Source organism: Eleutherodactylus coqui, chromosome 1 (genome assembly GCF_035609145.1).
Source record: "Eleutherodactylus coqui strain aEleCoq1 chromosome 1, aEleCoq1.hap1, whole genome shotgun sequence".
In the NCBI taxonomy this organism is placed as follows: domain Eukaryota; kingdom Metazoa; phylum Chordata; class Amphibia; order Anura; family Eleutherodactylidae; genus Eleutherodactylus; species Eleutherodactylus coqui.
In genome coordinates this window covers 442,646,250-442,667,356 of record NC_089837.1, presented here as the reverse complement: position 1 = coordinate 442,667,356, position 21,107 = coordinate 442,646,250, and the positions used below count along the sequence as shown (strand labels likewise).

Below are 21,107 nucleotides of genomic sequence, written 5' to 3'. Positions count from 1 at the left end.
CGGACTCGCCTGCTTATCCTCTCGAGCCTTTCTGTGCAATATATTACGTTCAGCTTCTGACTGGTGTTCTTTAAAAGGATCAATGCTATTCATGTTATGTCCCCAGTGCCTGAAATTTCATTGATCTTGGGACTTCACCTGACATTTCTCATTACTTTGCTTCCAACAGGATACTCACCGAAGGTGTGGGCTTCAGTTTCTCCATGTGAATTACAGCTATTTCTAAAGGGACTTTTTCACCCCCGTTAGATGGGGATCCTGTATCTTCCAGCACACATGTTCAATATAAATCCTAAGCTGTTCAGTGAAATAGGATTATTGTCTGCTGTCTGCCATTTTGGATGTGGCTTTTTTTTAAATCCAGCTCATGAAAAAGAGTCGGCACTAAAAAGAAAAACATTCCCTCTTCAATTTAGGGTGTTATATGATGCTCTATTCATTCCTATGAGAGCCTCAATGTAAGTTCCATAGGAATGAATAGAGAATGTGACTTCCGCTCTGCTGTAGTATTTGGCACAGCATGGGTCGCGTGGGACGACCGGTACTGGAACATGTTCTTCATCAGTAATACAGCTGTTATAACAGTAAAACAGTCTTAAGATTGCATCAACCACAGATGGCCATGGTTGGCCAAAAAATGGAACCTGGAACTTGTGGATAGGAATGATGGCAAAGAAGAACAGCTGCAGATAATATTCTCCCTCTGGTCCCTGGACATCATATAGTCCTGAACCTGGAGGGTTGCTTTAAGGTTAGTAGAGGTCAAGATGTCTTGAACATACAATGTGGGAAATTTAATAAAACTGGCGTCTCCAATGCCGGGTTTAGTATGACTTTCCCTGGTGGTCGATGCGCTTCATACACCAAAAGGCTCATGCCTCGTCATGTTTTAAGCACATCCTGACTCCTCCATGCGCCTTTTCAGAAAGGTGTATGCTAGGTCCGACCTGGCGTGCATTTCTGGTATAATTTCTGCCATAAATTATACATAAATCTGTCGCCTCTGTGAGGCCTCGTCCCCCAAAAGCCTCAGCCCTATTTCCAGAAAAGTGGCAGAGCCGGGCGCAGAAAGGGGTAAAGTGGCATAACCCTTTATAAATGTGCCCCAATATTCTTTATATAGGAGGCTGGAATGTGGCTGCCTGACATAACTAAATAGGTACTTGACACAGCTTTCTGGTTGGGGGTTGAGTTCTTGATAGTAAGCGATATGAGCCGGCTGTCATTTATGAATTTATTCTGTTTTTAATCATGTTTTCCAAACATCACTGGAATTATTATTATTTATTTTATAGCTGCCATCGATTCAACTAGTTATTTAATTATTTTTAATTATAATAAATGTAATTATTTTTTAGCTTCTCACTTACAAACTATTTCACTAAATTTTATCAATTTTTTTAGTTATCTGTTTTCTTGTATACTGGATTTTTTTTTAGTTTAATCTGTTACATTGCAATGAGTTGTAATCCGGCTGTGACCCCAGCCAGTATATCTGCTTTTTATGTACGGCGGATGTCTGCAAACGCTCAGTGTCGGTCATGCGCGGTACGGATTTTTTAAAAATATTTGGTTTTCCTGGGCTGTCACTAAGTGATGATGTGGGTACCCACAGCCCATCCGTGATGTCAATGGAGGCTGTCCACAGCAGTTTTCACACGTGTGAAGGAAAAAGAAATTTTTACATACCTTTCAATACATTCTATTTCCTGCAGATTCTCGGTACGGATTCTGCAGTAGAAATCTGGTAGTGTGAAGCCGGCCTAACTGGCTATGGCTGCCTGCAGCCGCCACTAGGGGGAGCATGTTACATACTATCCTATTTTTAGGTTCAATCTATAAGTGTATGCAGTCAGCTCCCTCTAGTGGCAGCATCAGATAACCTGTATGTAGAGTCTGTGGTTTTTTCTAAACATTTCGGTCAGTCAGTTGGTCCACAGTTTTACATTTAGCAGTGTTAATTTTTTATTTGACAACCAAAATAGAAAATTTAACTCCTAAATTTTTAGACTAAGGTGTTCCAAGTGATATTTCTCAGATGCAACCTTGTATTTTTCTGCTGTGCATACATGGGACCTTCTGACATATATCGCTTTGGAGTGGGGAAAAATATCATATCTAAAGTCTTCTCTTCGCCAGTGTAACAAATCTTAATTTAATCCTCTTTAAATCTGTGATCTTTCCCTATACGTATCTTCCGCAGTATATTTATGTCCCAGGACACTCCTGTATGGGGCTGTTGTGCAGTATTTTAATAACTAGCTATGCTGGTTTTTCCTGTTGTAGTCTTTGCGCTTTCTTCCACGACTCTTCAGCGCATAATTTCTTCCCAAATAATAGTGATCTGCGTTCTATTGTCCCCGTCTGACCCTTCAGATAGCTGGCTGACCACACTTGTACTGAATTGGTTAAGCCTGGAGCAATACGCTTTCAATTCCCACTAGCATCTCATCACCTGAAGCCTTTTTTCTTAGCCTTTAGCCCTCTGCTACATCTATCATTTAGGATGTGACAGTATGCGTTGCAGAGTTTTGAATGATCGCTGCAGTGCTTGGCATCTGTCCCTTGGAAGGATGAAGAGATTGTTCTCCATCAAGATTTCCCATTGTCTTTCTATCATGATCTGAGGGATACAAGTTTTTTTCCCTGTGCTATTGTCCTGGTGTTACAATTGATAACTAGACATTTGCCTTGGTACATGATATCCTATGACACCATGTGGTTGTACTGGTGCTGCCTTCTATGATGGTACTAGTGAGCCATTTACACACTCATATGGTCTTACATTATAAATCCCTAGCAGAACTGCACAAAGGATTTCAATGCTGCATAGACATAGATGTTTATGGGTAGAGATTGTATTGCAATGTGCAATTATTGTTTGTGGTAGTGTTCATATCCGGTATAAAAAATAAATGTAATCTTGTTTTGTTATTTGTATAGCGCCAACTTATTCTGCAGCGCTTTCGGGTAATTTATTTATCCCCCCCCCCCCCCCCCCCACACACACACACAAAGCTGGGTACTCATTTTACTGACCTCGGAAGGATGGAAGGCTGAGTCAACCTTGAGCCGGCTACCTGAACCTTGCGGGGATTGAACTCGCAATCTTCAGGAACAGGAATCTTCATATAGGAATCACAATACATTGGTTGGGTGGAGTATATATGAAGACATATTGGCTGGTCTCACATGAACAGATTTGAATTGCTGATTCCGTGATTGCCGCCAGCGTGGAAGATCCGCGATAAAATGCGGGCATTGAAGGAAATGTATTTTCGAACTTTTCTTCGCAGGTACGAATTGCGTATTCCACGGGCAGAAGAAAAATCACAGCATGCTCTATTTTAGCAGGGATTACGCGCGGATGGCCTCCATTAAAGTCAATAGATGCATGTGTTCCGCGGCCCATACGCTATTAATATTGCGTATGAGCGTCTGAATCGCTCAGAACTAGGTATGAGAATACCTAGAGAAGCCAGAATTGTACCTGGATAAGACAGAGACCTGAGCAATGTTCTAATAATTTCAGGTGTAGGTTCCCTGTCTGTGATCTTTTTTCCACGCAAATGAAATGCTGTGCATACGTGTACATCCGCGTAAAACCGACCGTTTCTTCCATCTTCCGCGACCATTTGTAATAAATTTCCACAATGAATTACAAGTGTTCCGCTGCGGATTTCCGCATGTGGTATCCACCCCATTCGTGTGGGCCAAGCCTTACGCCTTGTTCACATCAGCATTAGCATGCCGTGTCAGATCTGTTTGTGCATACCTGAGCGCCCCATATTATTGTATTATGTCTTTAAGAAGAGGGGGCAACCGGGATGTGGAGGAAGACTAAAGGGAGCTAGCACCATCTTTTAATAGGCGAGATAGTGGCAAGAGAGCAGGTTTGCAGTTGCGATTCTCCCATTTTCCTATGACAGATAATCCTGCAAACTGACTCATTCTGCATTAGCAAGAAGGGAAGAGTTACAGCGGTCATTCCTGGACCTGAGCCCCACCATGCACATCATACGCGGGAGACAAGGAGTGCCTGGCAGACCCCACAGAATAATTAGGGTCCATTCGGTTTCCAGCATTTAACCATAAAAAAATAGCGTTTCGTGCTGCACATTTTGTTTCAGTTTATTTTGAGGAATCTGTGACGGAAGCTCCTAAAGAAACCTCCACTACAAAGGTGAATGGGGCGTAAGTCATATTCATATGGCTAACCAGATTAACCCCTTCGGGTCTACAATCAGTGTATTTAAGTCAACAGTTTTTAATGGCTGATTAAGTTTAATAGAATAATGCCATGGCAATAGTTGACCTTATTAATGTGACAAAAACTGAAATTATGCTCAAGTGGTGCTAAATATAAGTGCCAGGTTCCGAAAATTAAAAGTACTAGAGGCCTAAATAGCCTCAAAATCTTGCTGTTACCTCTTTTTTGTTAACCATTAAATATATCAGATCTTCAAGATTTAGTTTCTCTTACTGATGGCAATAACATAAAAAAAATAAGGAAAAAACACAAGATTAAAAAAAACACCAAAGCTCTTCCCATTCTAGTGTGGGTATACAACATTTCTCATGCATTTGGGTTTGAAGAGATGCCCTATGAGAATGCCACTCTGCCATGCCACATTCTGCCCATATCATGCAGGCTTCTTAAACCCACAGAGCCACAAAGTATCATCCTTGTTCCTTATGTTTGGACTTTGCTAACATCTTCTTATCAGCTCTTAATCTTAGCTTTAAAAAAATTGCCCCAACAGCTTTCCCACCATCTACAGATTCCCCAGAGAAGCCAAGTAACACCTTAATGGAGATATTTGCCTAATGACACCAACAAGTGAGGTGTATATATCTGGTGTCTTTATATTCGGGAGAATTCAAGGATTGTCTTATGCGGTAAAGTTTACTGGATCTGCCAACTACACATTTGTATCGAGAAATAACCGAGGAAAGTGGCATTTTTTCCGATTGTATGCCATTTTTCCTTATAAACGGAGACAAATCAAAAAGATAATGGTTCCATTTTGATCCTACAGGAAAGGCACTGAATGTCCCGCAAAAGGGAAAATAAAAAACATTGGTAGACTATGAAAAAAAATTCCACTTCAGAACCTTGTAGTCCAAAATACTTTAATGACCCTTGATCCTGAAAGCGACGATATGGAACCTTTTGGGTATATTTATATGGAACACTTTTTATATGTTTCTTTTTTTTCTATAAGTTTTGTATTGCAAGAAAACCACAACATCTGCATAAACCTCTGGTGTGCTGTTGAATCCTGGGACTAAGACAGCTGTACAATAGCAAACCTGGGGTAAAAGACACTTTTATTATTTTGTATAGCCTTATCTTCCCTCTTCTCTAGAGCTGCCCATTACAAACCAAGAAATGGCAGTTCAACAGACCAACTCAATAAGACTGGTGTCACATCTGTGATTGAACCTCTGGTCGGAGGTTCCGTCATGGATCCGGCTCAGAATACTAGAAGAAAAAGGCAGCACAACTGAATGGAAACAGAACTAACCCCATAATAGTCAATGGGGTCCGTTTGGGACTGTTCGGTTCCGACCTGAGACAGAGACGTTGGGCTGTGGGGATTCCCCTTTCCTGCTCCCCAAACACAGCAGGAAAACGGAATCCCCGCCGCTGATGTGAAACCACTCTTAACATCCTTCATGCTTATATTTTTGTGTCTGTTTAGAGAAAAAAACTATGTAAAATGTTTGCTTTACATGATTTTACCCCAAGTATAACCAAAGCTCCAAAACTTAATATCACACAAGAGGCTCTCTTGAAAATTTGTTCTGAAAAAGTGACCTTGTTGCTCCTGCAAATCAGATAAGCTTCATTTTTTACTTTTCCTGATCAGTTTTAATAATGTTTTGTGAAATAACCCAATTATTTTTTTCAGTCTGTAGAAAACTTCCTTCCCCTAGATTTAAAGGGGTGGTCTCGCGAAACCAAGTGGGGTTATACACTTCCGTATGGCCATATTAATGCACTTTGTAATGTACATTGTGCATTAAATATGAGCCATACAGAAGTTATTCACTTACCTGCTCCGTTGCTAGCGTCCTCGTCTCCATGGTTCCGTCTAAATTCGCTGGCAGCTTGCTTTTTTAGACGCGCTTGCGCAGTCCGGTCTTCTCCATTCAGCACGAGCCGCTTCAGTGTGCTCCCCGCTACAGCTCTTCTGCGCATGCGCAGACGAGCTGTCACTGCTCGGGAGCGCGCTGAAGCGGCCATTCTGCACCATCCTCTGTTAGAGGAAGGTGCAGAAACTGGAGCTGCCCAGCGGAGAAGACCAGCCCAGCCCAGCCCAGCAGCCCCGAGAAGCCTCCCAGGTAAGTGATGGGTCGGGGGGGGGCTGCCGCTGCGCCGGGCTGCGCCGGGGGGGGGGGGCTGCCGCTGCGCCGGGGGGGCTGCCGTTGCGCCGGGGGAGCTAGCGCTAGGCCGGGGGGGCTGTCGCTGCGATGGGGGGGGCTGTCGCTGCGATGGGGGGGGCTGTCGCTAGGCCGGGGGGGCTGTCGCTAGGCCGGGGGGGCTGTCGCTGCGCCGGGGGAGCTAGCGCTAGGCCGGGGGGGGGCTGTCGCTAGGCCGGGGGGGCTGTCGCTAGGCCGGGGGGGCTGTCGCTGCGCCGGGGGAGCTAGCGCTAGGCCGGGGGGGCTGTCGCTGCGATGGGGGGGGGCTGTCGCTGTGCCGGGGGAGCTAGCGCTGGGGAGCCGGGGGCTAGCGCCGGTTACCTGCTGTCTGGTCGGCGGCTGCGGGGCGTCTGGTCGGCGGCTGCGATGCGTCCGGTTGCCATGGAGACACAGCTGGCGGCGTCTCGGGAGCGCGCACGTCGGGCTGCAGCGAGCGACTGGGAAAGAGCCGGCGGCCATCTTGAGGAAACTTTTATAACTTGCTGAAACGCTGGAACGGTAAGTACGAACCAGCTAGAAATGTCATTTACAGGGGGGCTTAGTAATGTGTACTTAATGGGGGGGACTGGGCAAAAAAAAAAAATTAACTGCTTCCTCGAGACATCTCCTTTAATGACTCTGCATAAATGGGTCTGATGGTGTGTTTGTACGTGACTTGTACCCCCCAATATGTATTCAGCCATAGGGTCCGTATATGCTTAGAGGGGAGATCTGTTGTGAAATGTGATCATCTTATATGTTTCAGGTGACTATCCAGCTCCAAGAGCGGTCCTAACCGGCCACGACCACGAAGTTGTCTGTGTGTCTGTATGTGCAGAACTGGGTCTGGTCATCAGTGGAGCGAAAGGTATGTGTTTTTTTCTTTGTGTTTTCTAATTAGGCTTAACGTTTTACTAAGTTTTTTTTTAAAGTTTGTTTCATCTTTATCTGCAACACTATTTACTGTTAGTCTGACATATGCTGTAGAAGAAATGCATTCAGGATTCTTTTACAATTTGCTTTCAATTAAAGGGGTTTACTTATTCAATAAACATTGATGTCAATGGGAGGGAATATTGTAAAATTAGAAAAAGAATATACACCTTGTATTCTCCAATTACATTGGCTACAGCAGTGATGTGTTTGTATACTCACGTGACCATTACAGCCAATAATATTCTAGATGCCCACCCCAAATATTATCAGTCATGTCCCATACACAAGGCTTGGAATATAAGTTCCTACCCCATGTTACTATGTACAGACCATCACTGGACCAGGAGCCGGTGGTCACATCAGAGATCACGCAAAGATAAGTGGAGGTGCATTATCATAGAGGTAAATATATACCATTTTTGAGCTTTTGGGCCCAAAGAAGCTTCAGTTATAGATATCAAATTACTATGTTTATATCTCTGTTCTTGTCTTTGAAACTATGGAAGTTTTCATATCGAACACTTTGATGATTCTGCTATATAAGTAAGAAGAGATCGATGTAAAAAGGACTCAGTCCAAAAACCCCACTTATCACCTATCCGACTGCTGAGCCCCTACTGATCATGAGAACAGGGTCCAAACTCTTCCTTTTGACTAGTGGTCAGGCAAGCACACTGCCACTCCATTCACAGTCTACGATGCTGATGGAGATAGCTGAACGCCCTACTTGTTTATGGGACAACCCTTTTCATAAAGAATAGTGACCATAGTTTTAAATCCAACAAACTTTACACTCCAAAGATTTTTAAAGGAACACTGTAGGAAAACCAATGGACTATGTTATAACTAGTGCAGGTCCTGAGGAGAGGAGTGTTAGTTTTGTCTTTGGTGGTGTCCATTAGTGGACTACTCTGACAGTACGCCGTTCTTTTTTATATTATACAAAATAAATGTACTTATAGAATTTTGGAAAAATGATTGCAAGATAGTTGGGGCGAAGAATATTGGTATTACATAGGCATTGTAGGGTACACTTGGTAGTGAAAAAGCTTAAAAAGGGGTTATCTGGCTTTTAGAAATTGATGGCTTATGCTCAGGATTTAATCGGTGGGATTCTGCCATCTGGAGCTCTTTGCTGGTCATCTGATTGGAACAGCCATGGTGCTCCTGCAAGCGCTGACACCTTCTCAAGTTCTGTATTACTCTGGCAATGTGTTCTACTTTTTATAGGCTGTTTAGAGGCCATAGTGGTTGCACAAGCACCATAACCCCTTTGATTAGCAGGGGTCCTGGGCGGCAGATCTCCTACTGATCAGATATTGATAGCCTATCCTTAGGATAAGCCATTAATTTCTAAAAGCCAAATATTCCCTTTAAGATCATCCCAACTTTTTGAAATTCAGACCTATGAACATCCTCCACATCCTCAATGCTCATCACTCAGACAACTTTCCACACCTCTACATTTTTTTTGATCGTTTTGCCCCAGTGAAGGAGTCACAGTTTGATGAATTCATCCTTCGTAAATGGCGAATTATATTAAAGGGACTGCTGGATTTACATGAATTTTCCCAGATGATTAGCTTACAAGTTATTTTGTCCCCATCTGACACCAGTGAACATTCTACGATCCTTTGATTGGATTTTCTCCTGAGAAGGCTTTGGTATACGGTTTCACTTAGCATGTTTTTCTAAATAAGAGGACAGATGTCAGAAGCGCTTTAGGAAATCTCTCGATTGCACTTTATACCTAAGCTGCCGGTTACTTTGATCAGGATCCACCTCCTGTACTAGCAGGACACGCCTGATAATGGCCATGTTAACATGCATTTCTCAATAGATTTGTTATAGGCTCACTCTTTCTGATATAAGCTTTGCCAATGTCTATTCTTTATCTCATTTCTCCTGCTTGTTGACATGAGTAAGCCCAATGTTAATGACAAATCTGAACACTCTTAATCGCCTGTCCGCGCTGCGCTCCGCAGACTGGTTTAGTAGCTCTATTTAACCTTTTATATTGTTTTTGGCATTTGTATAATTTTGGGCATCGTTTTCTACCAGTTTCTATATGGTTTACTACTTTCTGTCTTTACTTTTGGGCGTAGTGCTTTTCTATAATACTGTCATGGTACACATGTGGGCGTACTCTAGCCCCGTCGGACTGTTATGTATGTTACACTCTGTTGTATTTTTAGCAGATCTCTTTAGAGTTTAGCCTCTAGAATGTAACATAGCACTTAGTGAGCTCAGAAAGCAAGTACACTATCCTGATCTCTAATGAGGTCCATGGTTTATCTGTTTTTAAAAGCTTGAATAACACTTCATGATTTCACTGGACTTCAAGGGGTTGTGAGAACCTGAGAACAGGGATCCCAAAGGCCCCCACATGAATGAAGTGGCAGTTGAACATGCGCATCCACGCTCCATTGATTTTAGTGGGACTGCCTGAGATAGCCAACTTTAAGTAGTCCCATTAAAATGAATTGGGGCATTGCTCATGCTTGACCACCGCTTTATTCTTGCGGGAACCTTTAGGACCAACTTCTTGGGATTGGTGGTTGGACCCGCACTGATCAGATAGTTATGCTACTCATTGTAAATCATCCATGGGTATATGGAGGTCTGGGCAGGTAGGAACCGCAGGTGTAAGAGGTGTTTTAAAGCTTATCACAGTTAAATAACCCTCTCATTAAGCCATCATTACATTTTAATAACACTAAACCTGATTGTACCGGTTGATAAACTAACCTACACCAAGAATACATACACAAGGTCTCCAAAAAGGAAAACCAAATGCCTTAATATTAAAGCGGTTGTCCTGGACTTTGGGCGTTTTTTTCTATTAATCATTTATCCTCAAAATAGCAAACTGGCTTACCTTTATACGAGAATGTGAAGACCTTACTAGTGATGATAACATGAATGATGTAGGATTCCAAAATGTAAACTTTGTCATTAAAGCCACTCTCTGGTCCTGGATAAACCAAGATGGCTGCACCACTTCTCTGACTACCTAATAGACATGTAGTGGCCCGGAGTTAGGACCCCCACAGCACTTTGTTAGCTACCTCATGTGGTGTGTATGTATGTCTGTGTGTACTGTCAATTATAGTAATCTGTGTGCATTAGCCTTGTCTGGGTCCATTGATTTTAGTGGGACTGTGTTCAGTGTCTGGTGTCTTCTCTGTCTAACCTGGGGCTGACTGAGCAGAATTCACCCTAACCCTCTCTATGTCTTGTCAATCATCCCTCAGCTCCTACTGAGATTAGTCAAGTAGATTTCCCCTTTCGCCCTGATTGGTTAGAGGGGTTGATATAAAAGACAGCTTGGGTGTGGAATAACAGAGAGAAAGAGAAAATAAAAAAGGGGAAAATGAGAGAGACATGGTGAAGAGTCCAGGCTAGCCCAAGCCGTGGGAGTGCCTGGCCTAGGCTCGGAGTCAAGCTATGGAGGGAGCCTAGCCATGGAGTCGCTCTGAGGGGAGGACGGTGGGACAGACAGACAGTGAGAGAGTAGTCTACAGTCTTTAGCGATCTTGTCCTGAAGGAACATAGCCAGGAAAGGTTTGCCTGTCAGCAGGTAGGAAAGCAGCCACCGTAATTGTGAGTCTAACCTGTCCCCGTTCAGTCAAAATGTCAGAGTGTCTACAAGAGAAGCTGTCCTGTTTCCCTCCACTCCTCCACAAATTAAATCTCTTGAGACTGACTGCCAGATAACTTAGCCTGGCTACCTCGTTTTTTTGTTTCCCGCCAAGAATTTAAAAGTAATTGTATATGGTTACCTGTATTAGACTTTGATCTGTTTTCCAAGCTACAAGTAAACTGTGTGCCTCCGGTTTCACTAAAGCGATTGGGACTGTTTATTTCATCGTCACACAACATTAAGAGGCACATCGAACATACCCAAACTACCAGTTGCCTCGACGAGGGCCCTTTTTGCAATCCGCTTACTGAACGAGCCACCATTTCTGGGCATAGTAGCGACCAGCGTGACGAGGGCATGATTGGCGCAAGCACTCAAGCTCCTCTCTGCCGTCTCCTGTTCGCTTCACACACTGCATTATTATACATCATTAGTCTTAGGCACTATACTCCTGCTTTGATTGGCCAGTGCCATCCACATGAGCCGTACTGGCCAGTCAGATCAGCATGCAGTGTCTTAGGCCAGATTCACACTGACACATTCGTGTGTGCAATATGCAGAGAATAGAACCCGTTGATTTTAATGGGTTCGTTCACATTTCCTTATATTGTGCATGCATTTCAACTGCGTAAAAAATGCAACACGCTCTACTTTTCTGCGCAAATGTACACAATACACAAGGGGATGGAACTCATTAGACAAATTAGCCATTTCATTCGGGGCACCTTTGTTTCACAGGCGCCAATCAACATGCCCAGCAGGTGAAAATAGTACAGTAATTTAGTTTCAGGTAATTTATTTATGACCCCCCCCCACCAAGCTGGGTACTCATTTTACTGACCTTGGAAGAATGGAAGGCTGAGTCAACCTTGAGCCGACTACCTGAACTGTGCTTTTATTGAACTCACAACCTTCAGGTCATGAGCGAGAGCTTAACACTCTGTGGCACACGAGTACCAATACATACTATTCAAAGTGTGTATCAGGTAGTCAGAGAAGCGGTTCGGCCATCTTTGTTTCCCAGGCCTGGAGGGTCGCTTTAAGGTGGTACCAAACCCGCTGGACATAATGTGGTTAAAAAGCAACAAAAAAAGCGTTTACTGCCCTGATTGATTTTTTTCTACGATTCAGGCCAGCCTAATACGGGTGTAAGCATATTACCATGCACATTTGCGTGATGTGCATTGCGTTTTTACGCGCTTGCATGCATATTTCACTGTATTTTTTGCGCGCACATACCCTGCATATGTGCAAAAAAGCCTCTGCACGCATGCAGCCGTTGATTTTAATGGGCAATTAAGTTTCATTACTTTAATGTGCTATTTTTGTGCATAATATGCATGATAATAGAACATGTGGCTTATTTTTTGCGCAAACAACATGTACGCTCATGTGAACAAGCCTATTGAAATCAATAGGTACGCACAAATTTTGCACGCGTCATATGCAGCGCACATGCGTTCGTGTGAATAAGCTCTGATAGTAATTATCTTTATGTTAAAAGCACATCGGAGGCCCCATAAAATGTACTCATTGAGCCTCTGCATGTTAGGAAGCAATGATTGTGCACTAGGCACAATCCGCACGATATTCCAGACCCCTCGGTGACTCTTCCAGAGGCCACATTATCTCTTCTATGTGCGGCCTGCAGTGAACAATCCATGCTTCATTGCAATAACAAAAGGAGCGATCACCCGGAAGCCGCGTCGTCTTTACATCTGCGCTCTCACATTCAGCGGTGTCGGGGAGTGGCGTGTAGTACATATGTGTAGGACATTGGCCCGCGCGGCCCGCTGACCCCGTCTGAATGTCACACCATTCGCTTTGAATAATTGTACTTTTAATTGTGCGCGGTGTCAGTTTCCAGTGCCTTCGTATTGATATTTTACATCTAAGCATATGTGCGCTTTTTCGATCAGCCATTGTACTTGTCGGCATGGGGAAAATGCAGGGACGGAGTTCACACCTGCAGCTGCCACCATGCAGTCTAAGGGTAATTGATTCTAAGAGCGATGTAACAAAATATTGATCGGACGTACAAAAAAACCCCCCAAAAAACCTCCTGTGTCCGGTCGTGTTTGAGGTCAGAGTTCAGGAGTTAGTGAAAGGGTTAATGTATATGTAATCAAACAGCTTATTGAATCCAATTTCCTTTTAGGATTTTGCAGGGGGATCTTCCGACAGTCATTACTTTTTTCGTTTTTCCATCGATATTGTTGCGCGGGGGCTCATTTTTTGCGGAATGTTCTATTGTTTCTATTGGTACCATTTTGGGGTACATATAACCTTTTGATCGCTTTTTATTACGTTTTTTCTTGGAGACTGTCTGGCTTTTTTTGTTGACAGTGTTCACTGTGCACGGTAAATAATGCATTACTTTGATAGATCGGACTTCTATGGATGCAGCGATAGCAAATACATTTTTGGGTGTATTTTTTTTTTTTTTATATGGCCAAAAGGTTTTTTTTAAATAAGTAATAAAACACTTTCAAAATGATTTTTTGCCTTTTTTTTTTTTAGTTTTCACATTGGACAAGAACTTGCGATGGTTTGATCGCTCCTACAGTGCGATGTAATGCCATTGTATTACATTATATCGCGATCTGACAGGTAATCTATCAAGCCACACCAAATGCATGGCTTGATAGGAAATCTGCAATGACAGCCCTGGGGGCTTTCAGGAGGTTCCTGGCTGCCATGACAACCAAATGGCACTCTATGATCTCATCGGGGGGGCCGTCCGGGACCCCTGAACTCTGATTGAGGCATTTAAATGCCGCTGTGAGAATTGACTGTGGTATTTAAGGGGTTAACAGCTGCAATCAGCGGCGGTGTTGATCAGAGTGGTTGGGTGCAGGTGCCGGCTGTAAGAAACCCCTGATCCCCCTCCATACAAACCCCGAATGCCCAGGATGTAAGCGTATGCCCTTAAGGGGGGGAAATTTTAAAATTATTAGTTTTTTTTCTTCGGTGCTTTTTCTTCAATCAGTTGAAAAGCTCGGTACGATGTTGAAATGTTTATCCCATCTGCAATACACCGTTAATGTCCTTCATTCTGGAATTAAATCAGAAATACTTATAATCCAGTGATTGTGTCACAAACGGGAATGGGCATTGTCCAATGGTCAGTATTTAACAGGTCTGATGGGCCGTAGGAGTTTGTGTGACAAGTCTCTTGGGCTTACCTTGGAAATGTAGATCCGGGTAACGCTGGAAATATTCTCGGGAGCAGGGTCTGGTCTGAGGAGACAGTAAGGAGGCGCTGGAGATGGTTGCGGCCTCCTGCTTTTAAATGAATAGTCCAACAGAACTTCAACCAGTTAACTTCACCGAAAGTCAGGACAACCAAATCCAATCACTGTGGTTTCTTCCAGCCTTAGGCTTTCCGTAACAAGAAGGCAAGTTGGTTTTTAGCAGCTTCTTCAACCTTCGCTCAGCAGTCATTGCTTTAATGAACGCACTCATTATGCTACTACTTCCTTAGCAGCACCCTCGGCAGTGCCAATTCTGCTGTGAAAACAATGGCAGCCAATAGGTGATTCGTTCAGTGTTTTAGCCCACTCAAGAATTTGCTGCGTTGCAATGGATAGCCTCTTTTCGAGAGCCCTTTCATGCCCTTATCTTCTTGAGTAGTCTCACAAGACCTCATGGCACTGCCATGGTCCACCCAGTAACCTGGGGGCAGAAAATCTGTAGAAAGACAGTTACAATGTTAACAGCTTTTCAATATAACAGCATTTCCACTATGATATTCCGACGGCTCTCATAACTCTCTTACAAATATAAGGCCCAATCGATGATCTAACAAGTCGATTTGCGCTAGTTCAAAGGGCCTTCACACTAGCTGATGCAAACCATATGGGGTTGATTGATCGTTCGTCCACCATAGGTCCTCAGCATTGCCTGCAGCACATCTCCTGTTTACAGCAAGATGTGATCAGCCAACACATTAATGTTTGCAGCTATTACCTAAATCCTAATTGCTACCCTGTTTATGTGGGACAGAAATTGGGAGAGAGCATTCGTATGAACACACATTCAGCTCAACATTGGCATCTGGAAATGGGCCTTAAGAAATGAAATGATGGCGGCATATCATTATCTTGGGCTGTCTTCCGTGCGTCTCTCTAACCTCTATATGATTTATCTATATGATTTCCTTTCCTCCTTTTTGAACATTCGGTAATCCACTGTACAGATGTTGCGAAGTTTAAAGGAGTTGTCTCATGAGAAGTTTTACCTGTCATGCAGATACCCTAATCGCAGCTTGGCCCCAAGTAAATGGCAAAGGATGTCCGCACACGTGCAACACCACTCCAATCACCTTAGTGGGACTATGAGATAGCCACGTTGGTTTTGTTCAGCGGTCCCATTGAAGTGAATGGAGTGGTGGTGTGCATACGTGACCTCCTGTTACCTCTTATTTAAGCCCGAGCTTTGACTAGGATATCTATATGACAGGTAAAACCTCTCCTAAAACAACCCCTTTAATTTGACTATGATAACTTTCTGCGACAAGTTATCACGAGCCATTAAAAAGCTTTTGTTATCCTATTCGTACAGAACAAAATCCATTGTAAAGCAATTGATGAGGCAAATAATCTTTGGCACAGAACATTTTCTTAATGCATTGTATCAAGCTAAACTTTCCTATATCTGTATATGATAATCCATTACCTTTAAGGTCCTGTTCATGCCAGATTACTGTATTTCAAGTCACTTAGGGTTTCCCCTTCCATACGATCGCTTGCTTTCTATTAATTCTTGCTTTTTCTGTCCTGTAGAGGGCCCATGCCTGGTCCATACAATCACAGGGGATCTACTCCGAGCGCTGGAGGGACCAGAAAACTGCTTGTACCCTCGCTTGATTTCAGTATCCAGTGAAGGACATTGTATTATATACTACGAGAGGGGAAGATTTTGCAACTTCAGCATAAATGGCAAACTCCTCGGCCAGATGGAGATCAGCGATTCGACCAGGGTATGTGCAGATTTTCAATGTGACTTCCTGTTTTTCCTTATGCACACTTTTATCTCATTATAAATTGTGGTGAGACCCTGACAATCAGAAGTTTATCACTTCTCTTATGGATAGGGGATAAGTGTATCTAGGTACAACCCCTTAAAGCAAAATGCTTTATTTAAAGGAAGTCTGTCATCATCGAGTCAGAGTACTCTGCCTGCTTAAAAGGGTTGTCGTCTTTGAACAATCCGTTTTTTTTATTATTAGGATCAGCCAATGATAAGCTGATAACTCAGTGGTCCCTTTGCCGGGTGTAATCTGCAGGGCAGCAAGTGTTTAGTTTCTCTACAGCACCTCTGCAGGAGAAATAAAGTATGACATAGTGCCTAGTATTACATGGACATGCCAGGTCCTCCAGACTGAGAGATGCCCTCTGTAGCTGCTTCGGCTACATGAGGCAACCCCTAATAAGCACAATGCAAAGCAGCAGAGCATCTAAACATAAACACTATCCTTACTAGTCCACTAAATGGCGATGTGCTGAATTTGTGCTCTGTAATAGATTAAAATTCCTTATCGGTTGATTTGACATCAACATGACAAGCGTTAGGCTATGCTCCGGTGATCAGGTTCAGCTCCCCGGTCCCAGAGGTAACGGACATTTCCCTTCTCCTCCAGATTGTAGAAGTTCTCGCAATTGGATGTAAATCTTAGTTGGTTCTACATGTACGGTATATAGATACAGTATAGGTAGCAGTCTCATCCTGCATGGCAATAAAGACCTCAGTGCTGTGCACCCATATCCTTAGCAGATAATTCCGTTTTTGTTCCATTGAGGATTCTTGCAGGTGTTCTGAATGGGATCTGTGTTCTGTTTTATCCAGGCCATCCTTCTGAGCAGTGATGGGCAGAATCTTGTGACGGGTGGAGATAATGGAGTTGTAGAAGTCTGGCAGGCTTGTGATTTTAAACAGCTCTATATTTACCCTGGCTGTGATGCCGGGATAAGAGCCATGGACTTGTCACATGATCAGAGGTGAGTCTGCGCCACACAATGTATAAGGTGAACTCCTGGCCTTCTCCCCCCCCTTGTGATATATGGTGATGTTTGGACTGCTAACACCGCGCACATATGTCATTTCCACAACTATAGTAGTAAATCACGGAATAATCTCTACACCCATATTTTGGCCCCCATGCTTCAGTGGGAATTGTCAGGAACGATTCTAAAGAGCCCATCCCTCACACATTATTTTTTTCCTTCCTAGTTTCATTAAAAAGGACAAATTTCTGTACCAATACTGATTATTTTCTTTAACCCCTTAAGGACCAGGCTGTTTTGTACCTAAAGGACCAGACACTTTTTTTAGGGATTTTACCCATGTGGTGGTTTTACTGCCCCATTTTGTTTCCTTTAGCTACCAAAATTATTTTTAACTGCTTTTTTTTCCCATGACATATAGGGTGATTTTTTAAATATCTTTTTCACTGACTTTTTTTTCCTGTTTTTTAGTTTTGATTGGGGGTAAAATGCTAAAAAAAAAGGTTTTTTTTTTAACATTCATAGTTTTTTAAAATTTTATTTAGTATATTTTTTTGCTAAAATAAAGTATGGGAACGGGTTCCTCTATTTGTTTCGGACGTTTTGATATATAGTATGTATGGTTTTGGTTTACAGGGCGCATACGGCGACGGCTTTGGTTGGTGTCGGCTTTGTGTTATTTTCTTTCTTATGTATATATTGTTGTTTTATTCTTTAATATTGTTTTCTTTGTGTATGTAATTATGTTTTTTTACTATCTATGTCCCCCATGGCGTCATGTAAGACCTCTGGGGGACATTCATTCTTCTTTTTTTTATTTGACACTTTCCCACTGTAGCTGGGGAATCCCGCAGTGGAAGAAACCCTTCCACTTTCACTTTCTAGTACACAGTGCTCAATGAGCGCTGTGTACTCAGGGAAGGAAAAAGCAGGATAGGTTAAATACCCCTCCTGCCTTCTCCTCCGGGTTATCAGCTGTCACTAACCGCTAATAACTTGTCATGCCTCTAATTGATTGCAGAGCAGGAGGCTTAAAGCCCCGCTGTAATTTTACTATCTGCGGGGTTTTAAGCCCAGAAACAGCCAAACCACAGTCGTCTTCAGAAAGAAAAGATAACCATGTACAGACAGCTCTTTCAGGGGTTTTGCCCCTCATCACCTTGGCTCGGTGATAGGCCTGTGACATGGATGGCTCTGGTTTGGCTTATATTCCCAGTCATGTTACAAGGTCTGTTATGGGGTTGAACATTGACCTTCTAATGAGCGCACTGCCGAGCATTGTACCATCTCTTATTTTCATTCTGAACTAGGGAAACCCCTTTTAAATCCGGATGTTGTTGGGTAATGTTGACCTTGCCAAGATTTACTAATGAGTATATGTTTCTGTCCATTGTTTGTGGCCCTTGAACCCTTATCTTTTTTGTTTTCTTGTAGGACCTTGATTACCGGCATGGCTTCTGGTAGCATTGTAGCTTTTAATATAGATTTTAACCGATGGCACTACGAACATCAGAACAGATACTAAAAAGCTGACTGAAGTGCTGAATGCCAAGTTTCATGCCGAGAGCACAAGCGCTGCAGTTAAAAGGCGTTGTCATCTCTGGTGGAAGAGCAAGCCTGCATTGAGCTCCATTGTACATTCCATTACACTCAGCAATAGCTGTACATTGTAGTCAGCAAAACCACTTTACATTGTGTGTGTTTTTTTTTTCACAACTGAACACCAGCTGCTAAAAACGCAAGCGTGTATGATGTATATTACGGGCGGTAGGAGGAGTATTGGAAATTTATTTCAGTTTTATTTATTCATGAAAAGCTGGTAGGACACATCACAGAAAAAACTTTCGGTCACTCATGAAGAATTTTGTGTCCAGCCGCTATGGTGTTTAGTCCATGAATCTTACATCCCATTTCCAGCCTCTTTTCAAGCTGTGAAAAAAATAAAAATAAAAAAAATATAAAAAAATATGTTTGATACTTTGTACATCAGATGCACATCTTTAACTTTAAAAGGGATACTTTTGTAAAAGTAAAACCTTGTATAAAGAACAAAAAAAAAAAGTTTCTTAGTTTTATCGTGACGCTAAACCGTGCTTGTACTTTACGCCTAAAGGATCAGGTGTCTCCACGAAACTAGAAAAAAAAAGATGCAGCTTGCATTAACAGGTTGAATATGGGTTTGTCCGATCCTTTTAACATTTACACCAAAATCTGCTTTTGCACTTTTTTTCTTTCACCCCTTGCCCCTCCCCCTCCCTCTTAGTGAAATCCCATAAACTTTTAAAACCTAGGGATCTGAAGCCATGGTTTGCCATAAATCTCTCATAAGAGACATATTTGCTGTGGTTCTTGTTTATTTATGATCACGATAAAGGAGAGATGAGGCAAATATGTATACATATATATCGACGTACCCTGTTTTTTTTTTCCTCCTGAGAAAGGGTCTTACATTTCATAGTGCCGATCAACTTTGGGTTCAAGACAAAAAAGACCAACCCCTGTGTACACGGGAAGAGCGGTGTAGAAGAAAAAAAAAATCACAGAATTGTGAAACTTTATTTGCGCAAATTGTTTAGGCTTTGGTTACGGATTGGTGTTACTCTATCATGGCGGCCCTTCCGTAAAGCCACATGGCCAGCCTAAGACATCGGAGGATACCGATACTGCAGTGATGGCTGTCAAAATATTTTCCTGCACATTGTACTGTTAAATGACACACCCAGGGGTAAATACACTTGTTTCTTCTTTGTATATTTAGTGACTGTATTGTCATAGATGTACATATTGTGTCGGTAGGGCTATGAGGCATGTAACAGGAATGTAATTTACACTCACTTGCAGTCGTTTATTTAAAAAAAAACAAAAAAACTGAGAAATTGTCAAATAAAAATGAGAATTTGTATTGGCACTTTGCACCAGAAACATATCATTATTTATTGATGTGATTAATTCTTCGTTCTCCACCTTGTATTAGTAAGTTTTACCACTTGGTTTCTTCTACATTGTTGTTTGTATTTTAAAAGAAGAAGAAGAAATTAAAAAAAACAAAAAGAAGAAAATAATCGACTCCGATACATTGTTGGAGTCGCCGTAAATATTAAGTTATTCATCACCAGTCTGTAAGCAATATCTTGAGTTGTAGCTTAGAATTAGGAGGATATTGAACACCTGGAAGACCAGTTCATTTCATCTTGAAATCATGGTGAAATATTTTGGATATATGAATTCCTTAAGCTATTGTAACCATGTTTTATTGCAAAGATGTAAAAATATGCCAGATGTGTTCGGTTGGAAGTTAAAAAAAAAAAAAATTAAAAAAAAAAAGAAATGAGAAAAAAAAGAAAAAATAAAATATGCAAACAACTATTTTTGTTTTTTTTTTACTTTTATTTTTTTCCCCCAGAATTCAAAGTATATTAAAAAAAAGTTATTTAATTCCTCTATTAGATGCCCAGAATAGTATAAAGAAAGATCGTGGGAAAGATCTGAAGTGAGTGCATTGCCCTGAATAGAGATGAGCGAGCATACTCGCTAAGGCAAAATACTCGAGCGAGGAGTAGTAGTGCCTTATGCGAGTACCTGCCCGCTCATCTCAAAAGATTCAGGTGCCGGCGAGGGAGAGCGGTGAGTTGCGGGAGGGAGTGGGGGGGAGAGAGCGAGAGAGAGTTCTCCTTCCTGCTCTCCCCACCCCCCGCCGGCACCCGAATCTTTTGAGACGAGCAGGCAGGTACTCGCATAAGGCACTACTCGCTCGAGTAGTTTGCCTTAGCGAGTACGCTCGCTCATCTCTAGTCCTGAACCTTAAAGGGGTTGTTCGGTTACAAATTGATTTAAATATGCGATCCAAATGGGTTAAAAAAAGGTACTTGCCCTCGGTGACCAGTGCTGCAGCCCTGAAGTCCTCCTGGTCTATTGTTGATAGTAGAAGTCATGTGACCGCTGACAGCTAGCCGTCAGGGGCTGCAGCATCGCCGTTAGAAGTTGGCATCATGGCCCACAGGATGTGAGAGTTGATTCCAGAAGAACTAGTGCTGATGCAGCAGTCTGTGATTTGCTGCAGCGGTCACCTGACTTCTGCTGTTAGCACAGACGGGATCACCGCTGGAGCCGCTGCATTG

At 42.6% G+C, this 21,107-nt stretch overlaps 1 protein-coding gene across 3 annotated transcripts in view; it reads left to right on the top strand.

Annotated features, from left to right (window-relative positions):
- Positions 1 to 20,307, top strand: part of NBEA (neurobeachin) — a 673,719-nt gene extending 653,412 nt beyond the window's left edge. For all 3 annotated transcript variants that reach the window (XM_066582838.1, XM_066582846.1, XM_066582830.1), the window contains 4 exons: positions 7,172 to 7,273; positions 15,769 to 15,965; positions 16,832 to 16,983; positions 18,424 to 20,307. In XM_066582838.1, the coding sequence (XP_066438935.1) occupies positions 7,172 to 7,273; positions 15,769 to 15,965; positions 16,832 to 16,983; positions 18,424 to 18,514 (542 nt within the window). In that variant the 3' untranslated portion in view covers positions 18,515 to 20,307. The remainder of the gene's footprint in view (positions 1 to 7,171; positions 7,274 to 15,768; positions 15,966 to 16,831; positions 16,984 to 18,423) is intronic.
- Positions 20,308 to 21,107: the final 800 nt, after the last annotated feature.